The sequence below is a fragment of the Eublepharis macularius genome, chromosome 2 (genome assembly GCF_028583425.1).
Source record: "Eublepharis macularius isolate TG4126 chromosome 2, MPM_Emac_v1.0, whole genome shotgun sequence".
Classification (NCBI taxonomy): Eukaryota; Metazoa; Chordata; class Lepidosauria; order Squamata; family Eublepharidae; genus Eublepharis; species Eublepharis macularius.
Genome location: NC_072791.1, coordinates 178,103,306 through 178,122,285, shown reverse-complemented (window position 1 = coordinate 178,122,285; position 18,980 = coordinate 178,103,306). Strand labels below are relative to the sequence as shown.

At 41.6% G+C, this 18,980-nt stretch overlaps 1 protein-coding gene across 1 annotated transcript in view; it reads left to right on the top strand.

The window, feature by feature from the left end:
- LRP1B (LDL receptor related protein 1B) overlaps positions 1 to 18,980 on the top strand; it is a 1,076,743-nt gene that overhangs the window by 622,609 nt on the left and 435,154 nt on the right. Inside the window, exons 17-18 of the mRNA XM_054970106.1 lie at positions 1,617 to 1,742; positions 6,522 to 6,638. Coding sequence (XP_054826081.1) covers positions 1,617 to 1,742; positions 6,522 to 6,638 — 243 coding nt within the window. The remainder of the gene's footprint in view (positions 1 to 1,616; positions 1,743 to 6,521; positions 6,639 to 18,980) is intronic.

The following is an 18,980-nucleotide window of genomic DNA, read 5'->3' as shown; positions in this document are numbered from 1 at the left end:
GCTCCAGAGAGCTGTGACTAGCCCAAGGTCACTAAGGTGGCTTCAAGTGGAAGAGTGGGGAATCAAACCCTGCTGTCCAGATTAGAGTCCCACACTCTTAACCACTACTTAACAACAACAACAGGCTTGGATCGAGAATAGCATTTCTCTGAGTGCCAGCATTTTTACCTGTAAAGTATGATGCCCTCCATCCGACAACTGTTCAAAAGACCTCCCCCCCAATCCTATTCCTGGGAAACACCTGGAAGAGGTGAGAAAGTTGTGCTCTGTGGGCAAAAATCCTTACACACCATAGTCCCTTTCTGCTGCCTCAAGGGCACTTCTGTCAGGGACGTGATTTTCACCAATTTATCCTTCCTATTGCATACTTCCACATCAGACTAGTTCTATTCCTATGAATCTTCCAGCCCCTGGGGCAGTATTTTGGGGGTTCAAGGAATACAGCAGGATGGGAAAAATGTATTCAATGAGTGGATCACAGTTATTATCAATCATGGAATTAACTTGAAAAACATTACAAAGGGGATTTATTTATATAAATCCACATACATTTCTTTAAGTTTTTAATCTGACTACCTTACACCCATATTATTTCATCTCTCTCTCTCTCTCTCTCTCTCTCTCTCTCTCTCTCTCTCTCTCTCTCACACACACACACACACACACACACACACACACACACACACACACACTATTTGAAGGGGAGCAAGGTGCCCCATGTTTACCATTTGCAAAAGGTTCACAGAATTATTCTATTGCTAATTAGGAAGCTTTCTACCTTTGCTGCCTCTTCCACTATACTAGGCATACAAGTCTAAAAAATTCCTTATGCAAATTTCTTCATGCATTTTTGGAATACCAAATGACCTGATCATATTTCCTATGTGGAACGGCAGCATTAACAATATGGTTTTATTTTTATTTATTAATTTTGCACAGAAAGCTGAGCAGTTTTGTTGCAGCTTTTCATCCTTTCAGCTCGTATGATTCAGATTCAGATTCTTTATTTCATGCTCACAGACCAACTGGTCAATAAGCATATGTCATTTCCCTTCCTCTACCTTCTGATGTGCCTTTAAAAACACTAAAAAAAAAGCAGGCTTCAGCTCCAAATCTCCAGGAATTTCCCAATCTGAAGTTGGTAGCCCTAGTCGCATCCCTGGTTGAAACAACTATAAATCCTCAGAAAAAACATCAATAAGACCTAACTCCTTATTTGGATTGTGGCAAAATTCCACACAAAATTTTGATGGTTTTTTTTTAATGTTCTACACTGTAAATATTGTTTCTGAATCTAAGGGCCTCATTTGTATGAGGGGAATTAGAATATGGAATTTGTTTATAAAATCATAACTTACTAGCATTCATTTCACAACCAAAACACTATAGATCTAATCAGGTGTGTGTTTATCTAAAATAAGTCCAGTTGAATTCATTGAGTTTTATTCCCAAGTGAAATTATAGCCTATGTTGATTTTTAACTGAGATCAAATTCTAAAGCAGGAAAATGACCATGGCTGATGTATCTCCATTTTTAATAGAAATCATATTTCCAGTATTTTAAAAGCAATGCCTCTGTATGCATACTTAGGATAAAATGTATTTTTCCTCACTAGTTAACCATAGCTGTCCTGGAAATCAGTTTAAGTGCCTTAATAACCGCTGCATCCCCAAGAGATGGCTTTGTGATGGAGCAAATGATTGTGGTAACAATGAAGATGAATCTAATGAAACTTGTGCAGGTAAAAACAATGTGTCTGAAAATTCTGGTCTCTCCCCCCACCCCACCCCCCAAGCCTGCCTAAATTTTATCTTAATCCTACAGTCTAAACTGTAAAACTGTGTGGAGCCAAACTGTTACTGATACTCTGATTACTGCCATTTTAAAAATTAATTGGGATTTTGCTGCCAGCAGGTTTGGAATACAGATTATATTTTACTTAATCTTTGTGCCTGGCTCTACTTTACAAAGTAATTTGGTACTTAATCTATCCAAAGAGCTTGACTGTCAGTGTTCTGTTTGAAAGTCAAAACTTGTATCTCTTTAATATCTGTAGGCCCTTGAAATTTAGCAGCCAGAGTTGAAAGATACCATCTGAAATAGTTCTTGTTTCATAATGCATAATTCATAAATTATTATTTATGTATTAATGCATATATAATTAAAATCTGTGGGTATAAATATACATGTAATATTACCTCTGAAACAGACTTGTGATTTTAAACATGATATTTTTGTGTAGCTGGTTTTATGGAAACCGGAAGACCATTCATGCTCTGCTTACTCTATACTAGAGATGGGCATGAACCAAAATATGAACTAAAGTTTGTTATGAACCGGGATGTTTTTCGGTATTGGAGGGCATCAGCCTGCAGCAAATCACTATGATTTTTAGCCTGGTTTGTTTTTCGGTTTGTCACTGTAGACAGCCTGGCATCAATCAATCAGTTTCCTAGGCAATGGGGGGATGGGCTTTCTGCAGACTTTCTGCTGTCCTGGAAGTGACGTTTTTACAAACCAAATGAACCAGTTCGCGAACCAGGCAATTTCATGCCTGTTCGTGGTTCATGGTTTGTGAAACGCGACAAACCACAAATTGCAACGAACTGCCATTTTTCTGGTTCATGCCCATCTCTACTTTATACACTTCTAGCAAGTCCAAGGACATTTTGGGTTTTATATTAATCAGTTTCTCAATGGGGATCCTGTTTTGGGTAGAAAGACAGCATACAAATGTTTTGAATAAAAACAAACATTTCTTAGTAACACTGTTGAGGTTTGTAATTCCTAGGTCTAGGATATGAATTCTGGTTCCAGTTAAATGGTTCCAAAATTCAGTGTGAGGTGAGGGTTGTCTCTTTAGTTCACCTTCCTACTTCCCTTTCCCACTCTCCATTAAAAGGCTAGTGACGGCCCTTTCTCTTGGGTAGATTCTGCCTTTAATCTTTTATTCTTGCCCCCTCTTGGTAGATTGCTGCCACCAGGAATTAAATTCCAAGATATTTTATTTAAATTTCCCCTTCAGCAACGTGCCCAAGCATCAGGCTCCTTCGTGGTACTATGTGGCCCTGAGGAAAGAAATGGGATATAGGAATAACTCTGGGATTAAAAAAAAAACAAAATAAACTTTTATTTTTATAAGAAGCGTATCGGTTTCATATTATTTCTAAAACTTGATGGTTTCAAAAGAATAGTTCTCAATTCTTAAAGTTACTTTACTTAAACCCAGTCACACAGATCTTCTCTCAGGCTTCACACACAGTTTGCCTGCTTTTGATATTAATTTCTCTCTCAATTACAAGTAAGAACTTTTCTCAGGCGCACACACAGTTTGCCTGTTTTTCCCTGACTGAATGTTCTTTCGCAAACACACAGTCCAGGCTTCCACACAGGTTATATTTCTCTCAGACAACATAAACAAGCTCAGGCTGTACACATCTTGCTTGCTTTTGATATTAATTTATCTCTCAGTTACAAGTAAGATCTTTTCTCAGGCATACACCCAGTTTGCCTGCTTTCTCTTGACTGAATGTACTTTCACAAACACACAGTTCCGGTTTACACATAGGTTATATTTCTCTCCGTACTGCTTAAAAATACTAAGGCTGCCCACAGCTTGCCTCTCTTGCCCTGATTGAATATTTTCCCTCCCTGAGGGCCAAGCTGCAAGTGACGAATGACACTTGAACAGCAAGTGAACAGACACACATGTATTCTTCCCTGTTCACTTGTGCTCCACTTGCGTTCCACAAGTGGAGCGCAAGTGAACAGGGAGGAATACATGTGAGACTGTTCACTTGCCATTCAAGTGTCATTCGTCACTTGTTGCTTGACCCTCGGTAACTAAAAACTGCATTCATTTCGCCTACACTCTCAGTCATCAACCAATCATATCACTCACTCATCCCTCTCTTTCAACCCTACTCTTCATCTATACCACACCAAGCATTTAAAGACACATACACGCATTTACTTAAAATTATTACAGGGCTGCTGCTATGAGGAAGGAAGGAAGGAATTTATCACACTCTAACTATTTTTACCTTTCCTCCTATTCTGTTTGTTAGCAAAGTGGCAAGGCATAAGGGTCACAGGCAGGCAGCAAACAGAGTATGAACTGACCATCACTGCTGGAGCTGGATTGTGAGGATTTACACAAGAGGCAACATGATCTCAGGTAGTCGGAGCCTGGTAGCAGGGAGCTACCATACAAACATAGAAACATGCAACTGGAAGGGACCCCAAGAGTCATCTTGTCCAACCCCCTTCCCAGTGTAGGAAATTCACAGCTACCTCCCCGCTCACATCCCCATTGATCCCTGCTCTATGCCCAGAGGAAGGCAAAAAACCTCCAGGATCCCTGGGCCGATCTGGCCTGGAGGAAAATTCCTTCTTGACTCCAAAACGGTGATAGGCATTACCATGGGCATATAAAAAGGGGCCATGAGACCCTAGCACCAGCTCATCCCTTCCTGCCCTCCCTCTCATGATCTTCCGAAATTCACACTGAGTCATAGAATCAGTATTGTTGTCAGATGGCCATGTAGCTTTAAAAAGCTCCAAAGAAGTAGAACCCATGTTGAACCAACAGAAGTTGGAGCTCCTGAAAGTTTATATGGGGAAATAATAGTCCTACCCTTTCTGTAGATGTGTTAGGAAAGTTGTGCTTTCCTCCTGAGCAAGATTGCCATGTAAGAGGCCTTGAACTACCAGGCATGCACTTCTTCGTCTGGTCCAGGCTTCACTGCTGACCTGCCATCTTCTTTGTTCCTGGAGTCCCAGAGGAGACTCTGGGGGTGCTGGAGGTATATGAATTAGGGTGTTCCTAGTGTGGCTGTTGCATGGGATCAACAGCAGCCTGCTGTTGGGGAAAAGAAAGAGCTCTGGTCTCTCTCTGGAATGTTCAGGGTGTACAAAGTCTCAGGCATAGTGTGGAGCATGGGGGCTCCATGCAAAGGGTCTTCCTGCCCTTCTGAGCATCTTCCTCCCATGTAGACTGCCCCAGGACTGGTCTCAACATCCTCTTCTTTGTGCCTTGAATGTTACATTCCCTGAGGTCCTAGTGCCCAGCTCATTGCCAATGAGTATTCACAGTGATGGGGGAGAAAGAGACAACTCTCCTTTCCCTTCATGCCGATACCACATAGCTAAGTAAGTAGGGCTGAGAAGCAATCAGAGCATATTTGGTAAGAATTATTTAGAAACTTGTGACACGATTGATGGCATCTGTTGATGTGTGTGCACTTGAGTTATACCATAGAGATGAGGTTTCTGCATATCATAAATGGCTGTTCATTGGAACAGTTGGTCACAGAACCTGCTAGTGGGACCCTGGATTTGGATCTGAGTGGGGCAATAATATGTGGTGCAGAAAAGGGCAACTCGATGACAAGAGGGCTGTGAGGCACCTTTCCTGTGAGTCTAGAAATTTTCAGCTTAGAAAAGAGATAAAGACAAGGAGACATGATGGAAGTTTATAAAATTATGCATGGGGAAGAGAAAGTAGAATGAGAGAACTTTTTCCCCATTTCTCCTTTCCCTATAGTATTGGAACTTGGGGGTAACTAATGAAATTGATAGATAGTAGACTAAAGACAGGCTAAAGGAAGCACTTCTTCACTCAACAAGTCGTTAACCTATGGACACTGGTGTATGTAGTAATAACCACTGGCATAAATCCTTTTAAAGGGAGATGAGATGGATTCCTGGATAGGCCCATCAGTGGCGACTGGCCATGATAACTAAAGACTTCGCTTTAATGTCCTATTTATTGGCCCTCCGGAGTAACTGGTTGGTCTTTGTGGGATACAGGATGCTGGACTAGATGGGCCACTGGTCTGATCCAGCATGTCCATATTTCTCTTCCTCATGGTGATAACTGATATACAGCCACACAAGATGGAAAATGTCACATGGTAAATTTTCTGTAACCACATATATAAGTATTCATAAGAATGGTTCCCACATGAAAATTATGGTGGAAATAAAACATAATTGGGTGAAAAGAATGGTGTCCTTCCACTGACAGAGAAATCCTGCATTCATGGAATGATTTCTTAGTTAATGGAAATACTTCTTCCATCAACCCATCTACAGAAGGTGTGATTGGAATTAACCCTTTATTTTTATCCCTTTTCTATTCTGTCTTCTTATTTTTGCTCTTCCTGTCACTTTGTATCATATCAGAAGTACAACATATTCTTAACAAGTCTTGTGCTTTTAAATTCAAATAACTGCTACATATTGCACAGAAAGAAAAATTGTCCTTTAATCTTCTTAATTAATGATTTATGGTGTATTGTTAAAATAAGTTTAAAAAATTGCATTGCCACTTTAGAAGTCCAAAGAAAGCGTGTGTTTGTGTGACTCAGAATGTATGTTTAAAAAATAAATATCAGAACGTGAACATTCTCAGGAGTGGCATAATGCAAGAAATGAACATAGCACAAGGGTGCATTACTTGACTAAATTTCATCTAGTCTCTGGCCTTTACAATTTTTATGTGAATGTATCTTTCCAGCAAGAACATGTCAAGCTGACCAGTTTGCTTGTGGAAATGGGCGTTGTATTCCAAATTCATGGCTGTGTGATCGGGAGGATGACTGTGGGGACAAATCAGATGAAACAGCATCTTGTGGTAAGTTAATCCAGTGTCTCTATGTGCAGAATCATGTTGGGAAATCAGATATATATTTAAATAGAATAAAACTGTTGCTCAAGAATTCGGTTTCAGCACAAAGGCAAAAATTGTTGTGTGGATGCTTCCTCCTAAAGTTGCTTGAATGTATATTTATTTATTTATTCAATTTTATTTATTTAAGTATTTTTATCCTGTCTTTCTCTCCACTAATGTCAGGATTACTCCAGTGATTGGATCCCAAAATAAACCTGCACTGATCTTTTCCACCTTGTTTGTCTTGTACAAAACCATCAACCCATTTCCCCGTCAGATGCAGTGTGAGTGGCTGCAGTGGCTGAGGGGGAAATCTGATGGAATCGCAGGAACTTTATACCTTCTACTCACGCAAGGGCTACCTTGTTTCTAACCCAACAACATACTTCAAAAAACATAAATTCATTTTTTTACAATATCTCTGGAACATCTGAACATACAAGGAATGAGGCAAACCTTAACATATCCATTACCTACATTTTTTAGGCTTTTACAAGTAAAACCCAAAAAATTAAATTGGGCTAATATACATAATATACATATTGGAAACCAATTAAGATGGTAAAAATTTGGAATTATACCACCCCCCCTCATGCACTCTCCCACAATATTCTAGCTGATGCATTTTGCATCAGCTGGAGTTTCTAAACAGAAGCACCCTTTCCTTCATTTAAGACTATAGCAGTAATCTAATACGGGTATAATCAAAGCTTGTGTACAAGTGGCTAAATTCACATTTTCCCAGCATCATCATAGCTGGTGTATCAGTGGACAGAAGTGCTTCTGGAAGGAGGTGCCACCTGAACATCCAGGAGTATTCCAAGGTGCAAACCTGATTCTTAATGGGGAATGCAATCCCATCCAAAACAACTGTTCCACTGACCAAAAACTAGAACTTCCAGGTTCCTTGACAAGGTAGAGGATCCTCCGTCTCCCACTGCTGCTTACCTGGATGATGGGGAAAGAGAACAGTGAGCAGAGGCAGACCAGGGCCAGGACACACTGCACGGAAGCTCACATCACTTTTGGTTTAAACTGGAAGCTATAGCATCTCAGTGGGACCAATAATTCTCTATGCTATGTTTTGGGCCTGCTGAGATGCTCTAGCTTCTGGTTTAAACCAGAAGTGACATAATTGGACCCTATGGAGCCTGTGTGCGGAATGCTCTGACCTGCTTCTTCTCACAGAGACAGGAGGATCAGCAGCCCTGCACCGCACCTCACACTTTTCAGGTTGGGGGTGGGGGACTGTTAACCCTACCAAAATTAATTCCATTTTGTTCAGATTAAATGTTAGATTGTTAGCCCCTGTCTCAAGTGTGTATTCAGGACATCCTCAACCTTCCTGAGATCTGGTGGAAAGGAGAGAGAAGTATCTTCAGTTTTTTGATAGCCTGTAGTGGTTAAGAGCATGGGACTCTAATCTGGAGAGCCAGATTTGATTCCCCACTCCTCCACTTGAAGCCAGCTGGGTGATCATGGGCTAGTCATGGCTAGGGGTGTGCAGGGCCAGGTCGCTTCAGGTTTCCCACTTCAGGTTTACCCAAAGCGGGGAAAAAAATCCAGAAATATCCAGAAATATCTTAATTAAGGTATTTCACTCACTTCGGTATGCTCCGTAAATATTAGGAGCATACTGAAGTTAGGGGGGGACCCGAATTGGAAACCTGAAGCATACACCCCTAGTCTCGGCTCTCTGGAGCTGTCTCAGCCCCACCCACTTCACAGGGTGCTTTGTTGTAGGGATAATGATAACTTACTTTGTAAACTGCTCTGAGTGCATTAAGTTGTCCTGAAGGGCTGTATATAAATCAAATGTTATTATATTATAATTCATTAGAAGTCTCCACAAAACCTCTTCCAGGAGTTTCATGTGACATTTGCATTGTGTTTTCTTGTTATTCTAGTTTAATAATGCTTTCTTTTTTATTTTGAATTCAGTGAGGGAAGAAAAAGAAAAAGTTGATGAAAAGTGTATTGAGAGCCACATATTTCTCATGTGATGTTGTACGGAGAATCACATGGGATGGTAGCACCATATTTTTACTCAAGAGAAGTGTTGCATACTTGATAAAGCTGCTGTTCTATGACTGGAATATGTAATGCATCCAAACACCTATGTGAGGAGTGAGAACTGTGTCTTTACTCTGTTGATGGAAATCTTATGTCTCACTGTTTTAGTCAGATAGAAAATTTAGTAACTATCCAGAGTTGTAATTGATGTTAGTTAGTTCCTCTCCACCGTTTTAACAAGATTTAACAACAATGTTAGATGTAAAGGTCATTGCAGAGAGTTCACTGATGATTTCATTAAATGAAGCCTTGTTCTTCTATTCTTTCATTATACTGGTGAGGTTACAATTTTAATTAATACATTCTTCCATTGTTTCAGTGAAAAAAAGAGATGAGAGTTCTTTTGAACATTCAAAACTAGCACTACTTTCTTAGTTTCAGAAAGCAGTAAAATATAGTAAAGTAAATGCCTGTACAATATTAGTATTATTGTTTTAAAAAATTAGTTTTGTTAACATTTAATACATTCCTATTAAAAATAAACATTCAAATACTTAAAAAATAATAAAGAAGTGTACCAATGAAACCTGGTATGGCATGCATATAAGAAGCCAAGATTTGAAGCTAATATTAAACTACCAAGTTTAACAAAATATCTTGGCTAAGAAATTTTCATATGATGATGTTCCTTATGTTTAAAGAGGATACAGTCCAAGTCTTCGATCCTCAGATGCTGTTCCATTGTTGTAGCAGCTGCTCCTCCCAACTGAGGAGAGGTGTGTGTCAGTTTTTCCTGCTACAAACTGCCAGTTTGCTTCCCACATTGCTCCTTTTGGTTCACTAACCCAAAAGAGTATAATTTGGAGGCTCAAAGGCTGCAGTGAGAAGGGGGAAGCAAGGAAGATGCTTTCCACAAATGTGATCCCACTCATGCGGCTTAGGATTCAAGCCTAAATGTTTACTTGAAGCACACATGATCTCCCCCTTTTCCTTTACCCTCAGCTTATATTCCTATGGTATTCAGTTTCTGGTATTCAACTGAATTACACCGATGCTGTCAAATAATAGTACTGAGTCATGTTTCATGAAACATTTCACAAACTGAAACGCTGCCCCATCACCAATAGGGGCGAGAATAATTTTTCTCGCTGTTATTTGGCTTTGTGATGTTACCATGTAGCCAAATCTAATTGGTTACATGATATCGTAACAATACCACTCTGACATGATCCCTGTATGGCAAGACTTTATAACTGCTAAGAAGAAGGGTTGTCTTTTTAGTTTTTTAAAAAATGGCAAAAACAGTGGAAGAGGAGGAAGCAACCATTGAAACAGGTTACGCTGCAAAAGGTTATATGCCTCTCAGAACAATATTGCAAGCCTCTCAAAACTCTTTTTTTGCCTTCAAAATGTATATCTATGAAATTTTGGCTTACTGTTGCAAATGTCTCCTTGGAGATTAAAGATGTTTCATAGAGACAAACAGTGCAATCCTAAACAGAGTTACAATCTTCTGTTTCCATTGACTTCATTGTACTTAGAATAGAGATGGGCACGAATCGAATTATGACTCAAAATTCATGACAAAATCAAAAAGAGTCCAGTAGCACCTTTAAGACTAACCAATTTTATTGTAGCATAAGCTTTTGAGAATCACAGTTCTCTTCGTCAGATGCATGGAGGGCAAAAAGAAACTGGTCAGATATAGAGGAGGAGAGGGGAGGGACTTCTTGACAATCGAGCCCTCTCCTCACATACAACGCCGCTCCACCTCCTCTTCTACCCTTGCGGTTTTTCTTGAACAACTCATACCCATCCACTAGCACATTCCAGTCATGGGAATCATCCCACCAATTCTCAGTAATTCCTACTATACCGTAGCCCTCTGTTTGCAATAGAAGCTCAAGCTCTTCTTTCTTATTACCCATACTTTGGGCATCGGTATATAGACACTTGTAGCCTTGTACCTTTGTTTGACCTGTCCTACCCAGGTGGATCCTCACTGTTTTCACTTTGTCATTGAAATCACCATGTTGATCGTCCCCTTCCCCTTGCAGCATCAGTTTAAAGCTCTCCTGATGAAGTTCTCCAGGTTCATTCCAAACGTTTTCTTCCCTGCCCTTGAGAGGTGAAGCCCATCATGTGCTAGAAGGTCTTCTCTAAGAAAACCTATCCCATGGTCCCAGAATCCAAAGCGCTCCTGCCGGCACCACCATCTCAGCCAACGATTCACCTCAAGTATGGTCCGCTCCCTGCGTGTTCCTCTTCCTATGACTGGAAGGATAGAAGAGAATACCACCTGAGCCCCCAATGTCTTCAACTGCCTTCCAAGAGCTTCATAATCCTCTTTAATTCTTGTGACAGTATTTGCAGCTGTGTCATTCGTTCCCACATGAATCAGCACAAACGGGTACTTATCAACGGGCTTGATGAGTTTCGGCAGCCGGTCGGTAATATCCTGAATTCTGGCCCCTGGCAAGCAACACATCTCTTGGAATAGGGGTTCTAGGCTAGAGACATGGTGTTCCATACCCCTGAGCAAAGAGTCTCCAATGACTACCACCTTCCGTTTTTTTCCACTTCCGTGTGGCCCCATGTCCTCTGCACACCCTCTTCCAGATCTTTGCGGTTCTCCTTCCAGATCTTTGCGGTTCTCTGCACACCCTCTTCCAGATCTTTGCGGTTCTCCTTCCACTCTCATCTCCGTCACCATCTCTAGCACTTCAAAACGATTCTTGAGCTCAAGTGGACCAGAGCGTCTTCTTCGTTGACGTCTTCGGGTTTGTACCGTAGAATTGAGAGGAGGCTCAGAAGGGAGATCGACTCTTTCTCCTCCTCCTTGACTTTCCTCTTCTTGGCTGTGCAGAGCCCCCAGGCTGTTGTCAATAAAATCCTCTCCCTCCTTGATCTCCTGAAGGGTGGTGATCTTCTCCTCCAGGCTCTAAACTTTTTCTTCCAAAAGTCTGACCAGCTTACACTTCTGGCAAGTGAACTCCATCTTCTCTTCTGGGAGGAAAACAAACATGGCACACTCTATGCAGGTGACCGCAAAGGGGGCTTCAGTAGACATGATTGCCTTCCAAATATATACCTAGAGTACCAGCAGTACCAGTATACCAGCAGAATTTTGGGTCCCCCGGGCTAAGAGCCCCAGGCCAAGAGCCCTGTAGCTCTCGCCCTCTGGTGAGGAGGAGCCATTTGTTTCATAAGGTTACTTCCTGCCTAGCCCAGCAGGGCCCCAGGACCCTAGGGGGCAGGGCTTGTAGCCAAGAGCAACAGCAACCAGCAGCAAACAACAGCAATTCACACAGCCCCCAACAGCCCCACACAGAACTTAACCAGAACCACTCTCTAGCAAGCTACAAAGAACCCACTCACCCTCAGCTTCTGACACAGTAGCTAGGAAAGGCAAAAGGCAGAAAGACAATAACTCCTTATCTTCTAGCAGCAGCTCTCCACCATGTGCTCTTGCCTCCACCCAGGTGCTTCTGCTCTGCCTCTGGCAAGGAGGAGCCTTTTGTTTCAAAAGGTCACTTCCTGCCTAGCCCAGCAGGGCCCCAGGACACTAGGGGGCGGGGCTTGTATTCAAGAGCAACAGCAACCAGCAGCAAACAACAGCAATTCACACAGCCTCCAACAGCCCCACACAGAACTTAACTAGAACCACTCTCTAGCAAGCTACAACAGAACCTGTGTAGCTAGGAAAGGCAAAGGGCAAAAGGCAGAAAGACAACAACCCCTTACCTTCTAGCAGCAGCTCTCCACCATGTGCTCTTGCCTCTGCTCAGGTGTTTCCACCCAGGTACTCCATGTCTGTCATATTTGCATTATTTAGTTTACATTTTTCCTCTTCTCTGTTCTCCTGTCTTTGCAATTCCATCAGTTGAAAACTACTATAGTGGTAACTATATTTGCTGTTCCACAATAATCTAAACACAAAGTTTGAAATAATGTAAATATTTGCAGAGCACTTTTTTTTTGAAGTGCATTAATCCACATAATAACCCTGTTATTATGGTCAGTATAGTTTTTCCCATGGCGCACATGGGAGATTGATGCCAAGAGATGTGTGGTGTGCTATGTGAGTTCATAACCTTCAGTGAGTTCATGGCTGACATATAATTAAAGTGTTGAAGTCCAGTGTCACACCTAGGTTTGCCAGATTCCAGGTGGGGTCTGGAGATCTCCTGAGATTACAACCAATCTTTGGATGACGGAGATCAGTTCTCCTGGAGAAAATGGCTGCATTGGAGCCTCCTCTTCACACTTCAACTGTCCCAGGCTTCATCCCCCAAATCTCCAGGAATTCTCAATTTGAAGTTGGCAAGCCTTGTCATATCTCCTGTTCATACCCCTGTTTTACATTGGCTTTTTAAAATGTCTGCTGCATTATTGAAAAAAGAGAAATCTTTGCCTGTGATATTTTTTAAAATATGCATTTATTACTTGAAATATGTTTAAGGTGTGTAGCCATGTTGGTAGGCATTGTCAGAACTGTGGCTAGATAATGTCCTTACTCCAGACTACCTTCTGCAATCAGACAAAAGCCCGTTGTTTTCAAAAGTTTACTGAAGAAAGAATGCATTATAGTCCACGAGCCTGAATACAATATTCAGGATGGTACATGTGAATTGTTACCAATGACAGGCAAAGTATGAGGCACAAAGTAACAGATCCCAGCAGGCCCAACCTCCCCCCATAGTTCTCATAACAATCCCTTTGAAGCTCGGAAAGCGAAAGTCCTTCGAGGCTGGAACAGCGGTAGCCAAAACATTCCTCCTCGGAGAGATAGCTGCCTGGGAACATCCTGGCACCTGTGAAGAAAGCACTCATAATACTGAAAGGATTAAAATGGAGTCTCTTTGGCCCTAGCATACCTGAAAGTATTCTGAACCTGACAGGCATCCCATTCCCCGAGCGGGTCAGAGAATCCCCTGCTTCCACCCCCACCCCTCCCCCACCACTTACCTGGCCAGTGGGGGAGCAAGGTGCAAGATTGGGCCTCCTGGGCACACTCCAGCAGTGGTGCAGCAATGTCACTTCTCAGGAGTAACATCATCATGCTCCCTGAGAGTGCTGCTGCACTTCACAGTGGGCCTGTTTGGGCCTACAGCAAAGTGCACATGCATCCCCACGCCTGCATGATGACGTCACTTCTCAGAAGTGACATCGTTGCACAGGAACGCATCCATTTTGTGCACATATGAAGAGCACCCAGTTAGTGGCAAAAGGTAAGTGCTGGGTTTCTCCACTCCTTCTGAGAGGTTAAGGGGACCTGGCATCCCTACATGGTCCACAGTAGAACAACAAGATTTGAGTTTGGTGGCACCCTAGAGACCAACAAGATTTTCAAGATGTAAGTTGTTGAGAATCAGTGTTCCCTTCTTCAGTAAGAGCGCTTGAAATCAGTTTGGTGTAGTGGTTAAGAGAGCGGGACTCTAATATGGAGAACTGGGTTTGATTCCCCACTCCTCCACTTGAAGCCAGCTGGGTGACCTTGGGTCAGTCACAGCTCAGCCCCACCCACGGGGTGATTGTTGTGGGCATAATAATAACATACTTTGAGTGGGTGTTCAGTTGTCTTGAAGGGTGGTCTGTAAATCGAATGTTGTTGTTGTTGTTAAACCTCACATCCTGAAAATTTTGCTGATCTCTAACGTGACACTGGATTCAAATACTTGAAATATTGAATTCTGCCAGATACTGAAACCAGTTCTATTAGCAAATTTTTGCATAAATTTCGCAGCCAGGTACAAAATATGGAACCTCTGACAAGACATCCTTAGCATCTCAATTAAAAATATGATGATATGAAAAGAAGGGGCATAAGTTAATTTTTGCTTACTGTCAGCACATTAGAAAATTGCATGAGCTTTTCAATAAAAACATGACCTTCATGGCTTTTCCATAATAATTGATGCTGAGCAATTGTTTACCAAGCATTTTCTGTTTCAATTAAGGCTAAGTTAACGATGGGGATACAGAGCATACTGTCCCACACCTTTGCAGTGACTTTTTTAATAGGCAGGATTTGCAATGCTATTCTTATTCTGAGGCATCTGCAGGGCAACAGTGAAATTATCTCTCTTTGATATAATACTTTATATTGTAACTAGCTTGATACCCGGGCTTCGCAATGGTATTTAACTAATTTAAATCTAGTTATAATACTTATGGGCATGTATATATAACATTTTTGGGGGTTGTGCTATTATTATTTTTTTTAGTTGATTTTGTAGTATAATAGTATAGTACCTGAGTTTCACAAAGTTGTTTGAATATGGTGAAGCATGTTGATGCCGGAAAGTGATGACGTGAATTTCAAAACGTAATATTTATTGAAGAGATTTTAAAAAGAAAAGATGGTAGTGTAATAAATAAAGTGAAAAATACGTACAACCGGGTTTTTTTTTTTTTTACTGAAGGACCTCTTTGTAGACCACATTGTTGGTTTTCCCTCAGGTGCTAGGATCACCAGGCTGCTAGGTGAGCTCACTCTGGAGCAGGCCACATAGAACTGCCTATGTGAGAATCAGTCCTCCCTCAAGTCAATTCCTGCCACTTTCAGTGTTTGGGACTGGGATTTGTTGATCATCATAGCAAAGCATACATTAAGGGGGAACTGCAATATCTTGCTTTGCTCATATAGAGACTCTGCCACTCTGTGCACCTCGGGGTGATCTTGCTGGTACTTAGCCACCACTGCTCGGTGCACCACAGGAGTACGATGTGCAAATTTCTTTGCGGCATCTCTAAGTTGCTTCCTCCTTTTAGTGTCAGTATATCTTACACATCTGCCAGGAGGCTTCTTGGGGGCAGTAAGAGGTGATGGCTGCAAGAGCTGTGAGATGGAATTGGACTGAGTGAGGAGTGGTGTAGTGGGCACTTCGGCAAGTTCATGTGAGAGGTTCACATCGAAAGGTCGTGCACCATCTCCCCATGAACATTTAAAACTCCGTTGCCATACTGACTTTTATATAAACTCCCTATTCAGGAGTCTTGTACCACCTTTCTTCAACTGTCTGCAGTTTCCTTTATCTGATTTTTACCTCAGAACATAGAGTTTCACAGCTGACCAATCAGAGAGAGGGGGTGCATGCAGGCAGGAGCCTGTCAGCCACACAGGAAAGTCAGGCCCCACAGCGAGATTGACAACCCTAGTGAACTTTTAGGGGGAAGACTAGGAGGTACATTTTACCTCAGGACACATTCAATAACTCCTAGTAGCAACTGCATACTGTTTAGAATGTGGGGGGTGAGGACCAATCAGGCCGCATATGCAAATTACCTCTGTGTTCCAACTATCTGGGGGGTGGTGGATGAGGCGTGGAATGTTGTGAGACCCAATCAGCCTGCATATGCAAATGACTTTGAAAGGCTGGCTCAATCAGGGAAGAGTGGTCAAGCTGTCAGTGGGCAGGGGTGCAAGCAGGCAGCAGCCTGCCAGCCACAGAGGGAAGCTGTATCCCTTTCTGAAAACACTTTTTAACCCCTTTTTACCCCCTTAGTGGGCAAATTCCTTAAAATCCCTTCTTAGTGGGTGTTTACATCATGAATGGAATGTTCTCCCCAAATTTCATGTTTCTAGGTCCAGGGGTTTGGGCTGGACATTGATGAGTCAGTCAGGACACTTGCCTTTATAGATATAGATAACATCATATCATTCTTTTAGCAAAGGCAATTGTGCAAAATCAATTCTAATGACTTTCAAAATTGAATATGGAATTTGAAATTTAAACTATTATCATTTTGAAAATTATGCTGAATTATTTTGCTGGATTTTTTGTGTGTGTAATGTATGGACTTAAATTAGGAATTGGCAACCACCTGTGCCAAACAGAAGCTCACCAAATCATTTTCCTTGGCATATAGGCCTGGTGTTCTGAAGCTGCTTATTCTTGTCTGATGGCTCCTATAGGTATGGGGTGGTGGGCACTGTAACAGAGGAGATGCCTGGTGCAATGCAGTTGGGCCCAAGTTGGAGCTCAAGTTCTCAAAAGAGGCTTGGAACTCCCCCTGAGCATGTGTGACTTGTTCCATGCTGCATGAAAAGGCCAAGAATGCACAGACTGACTGACTACTGCCAGTGGCAGAGGGTGGGTGGCGAGAAGGAAGAAAAGAAGCCAAATGAGCAAACACCTTTTCCTTCGGGCTGAAGCATCCTGGGGTTGAGGCAGAAGCCAAGATTTGTTCACCATGGTGCTTCACCTTTTGCCTGCCGCTAATCTTCTGACAGTTGATTGACATCTTCAGCCACCCACTGGCCCACCCTTTTTATACAGTTTGAAGCCACCCATGTGTTCCTGGTGGGGGCTCCCATCCTCTTGGCAGAGTTCTGGCTCTCAGAATACAATGAACTGCACCCCAGGAATGGGCATGTTGCTGGCCCAACTTGTGCTGCTTGGCCAGGGAGGCATCCTTGCATCATGCAGCAGTCCCCCACCTGAAGGAGCCACCAGTTAGGAGGGCGTTAGTGAGTCTTCAGGCAGATGATTGTCTGCCCAAGCAACAAAAACACTGTGGGGGCTAATTTGTGCCCTCACTTTCCAGAGACATGTAGGTACCAGCCTGGTCCAGCTGAGATGCTAGCAGCATCTTTGGGGCTCAGCTTGCTTGCAATGTACCTGGCCATGCACAACTGCCATCTCTCCACTGCTCCCTGTCCATGCTTTGTTTGGAGGAGCACCAACTTATTCACAGGGAGATGTGTTAGGAGCATCCGCACACCTGTTCACATTTAACATGGAATGATTAATTTGTAAAAGTATTTTTGAGACATTGAGCAATAATTGGGCAACAGTATACATATATAATGGAGGAAACAATATCCCTGTGTTTATCTTGTCATATATATTGCAACATAAGATGAAGCCCTCAAACATACTTCTAATATCATTAGGTTGAACTGTGGTAATCATGAGCACAAGGAAAGTAGCCACTTGTCCAGTTCTATATGCATTTATACAAAAGCTTACCTAAAAGTTAACTCAATACTGTAATAGGTAGATTCTCTAGCAGTTCTTATGCTCCCATAAACTCTTAACTGAAGTAGGAAAACCTATCTGGATGTATTTAGTTTTCTCCATGAAGTGCTTTAGGATGATGTGTAAAATAGCTGTCCTGTGAGCAGTACTCTGGACTCTTTTCAAATGCTGAAGGGCATATTTGGTTCCAGCTAATTCCACAGCTATATGTTCCTAATCTTCATGATTCCTGTTTTCTTTCATACTGAATCATCAAGGTTTCTTCCTGGTATGTGTTGGCTCCAGCACAACAGCCCTACAGTACATCCCAAGACTGGAGACTTGATTCTTCCCAGGAGAATTGTGCTGCTCACATCTCTCCTGGAATCCTTCATGCACATCCCCAGCTCATCTCCCAGTTTCCAGGACAGTAACCTGCAAAATAGATTAAGAATCATATAGAAATGGAAGCCATATAGGCAGTTCATACTTGCAGGTGGTGGGACAATTGCCTCTTTAACCCTGGGTGATTATGCCACTTGCGTTAACTTCATCATCTTTGATTCAGTCTCTCCGTTGTTGTCATGAGTGCTGGTTCTTAATGTGACCCTTTTACAAATTATAATGAAAATGTTCTCAGATTGACAGATCTGAAGATAACCTGTCTTTAGCTATTAAGAGCAACTATTTCTTGAGCAATACATAATTGATAGGTTTCACTTTTTTGTTTTCTTGCCTTTGAAATAAATAGTTCTTTCACTTCCTTCTATCAACTCTTCCTTGTTGAGTTGTAACTTATTAATTGACAAGCCTTTTCTGATCTCTTATTTCTTCTGTGATAATTTTAAAAAATCATGCTTCTGTGACTGTTTATTTCCTTTTGAAACCAACTTTTAAGTGAATAAAACACACATTAGATTCCGAGACCATTCAATTGTCTGATAAAATGGTTAAGGAAAGGAAGTGCATTTGTTAAATATATATTTAATGCTTAGATGCTTCTTTTCTCTTATACACTTAGTTAGTCTTCTTCAGCAGTAACATAGACTAACTTTGGCTACCAAAGAAACATATACCATGTATAATGCAGTATGGGTGAATATTGAGTCTTGTGGTATTTCACCTTTGCCCTGTCTGTATATAGTTTCCAACTTGGTCTAAGAAACTGCCAACTGGGAATAAAAATGCTTTGGTAGAGCTATTCAACATTTTCTTAAACAAATAAGCTTAGTGAGATTTTTTTAAAAAAAACTTCCCTCTATTGCAAAGCCAAATCTGTTCATATAATTTATCATAAATCCTAAATTATATTTATTTTCATAGAAAAATA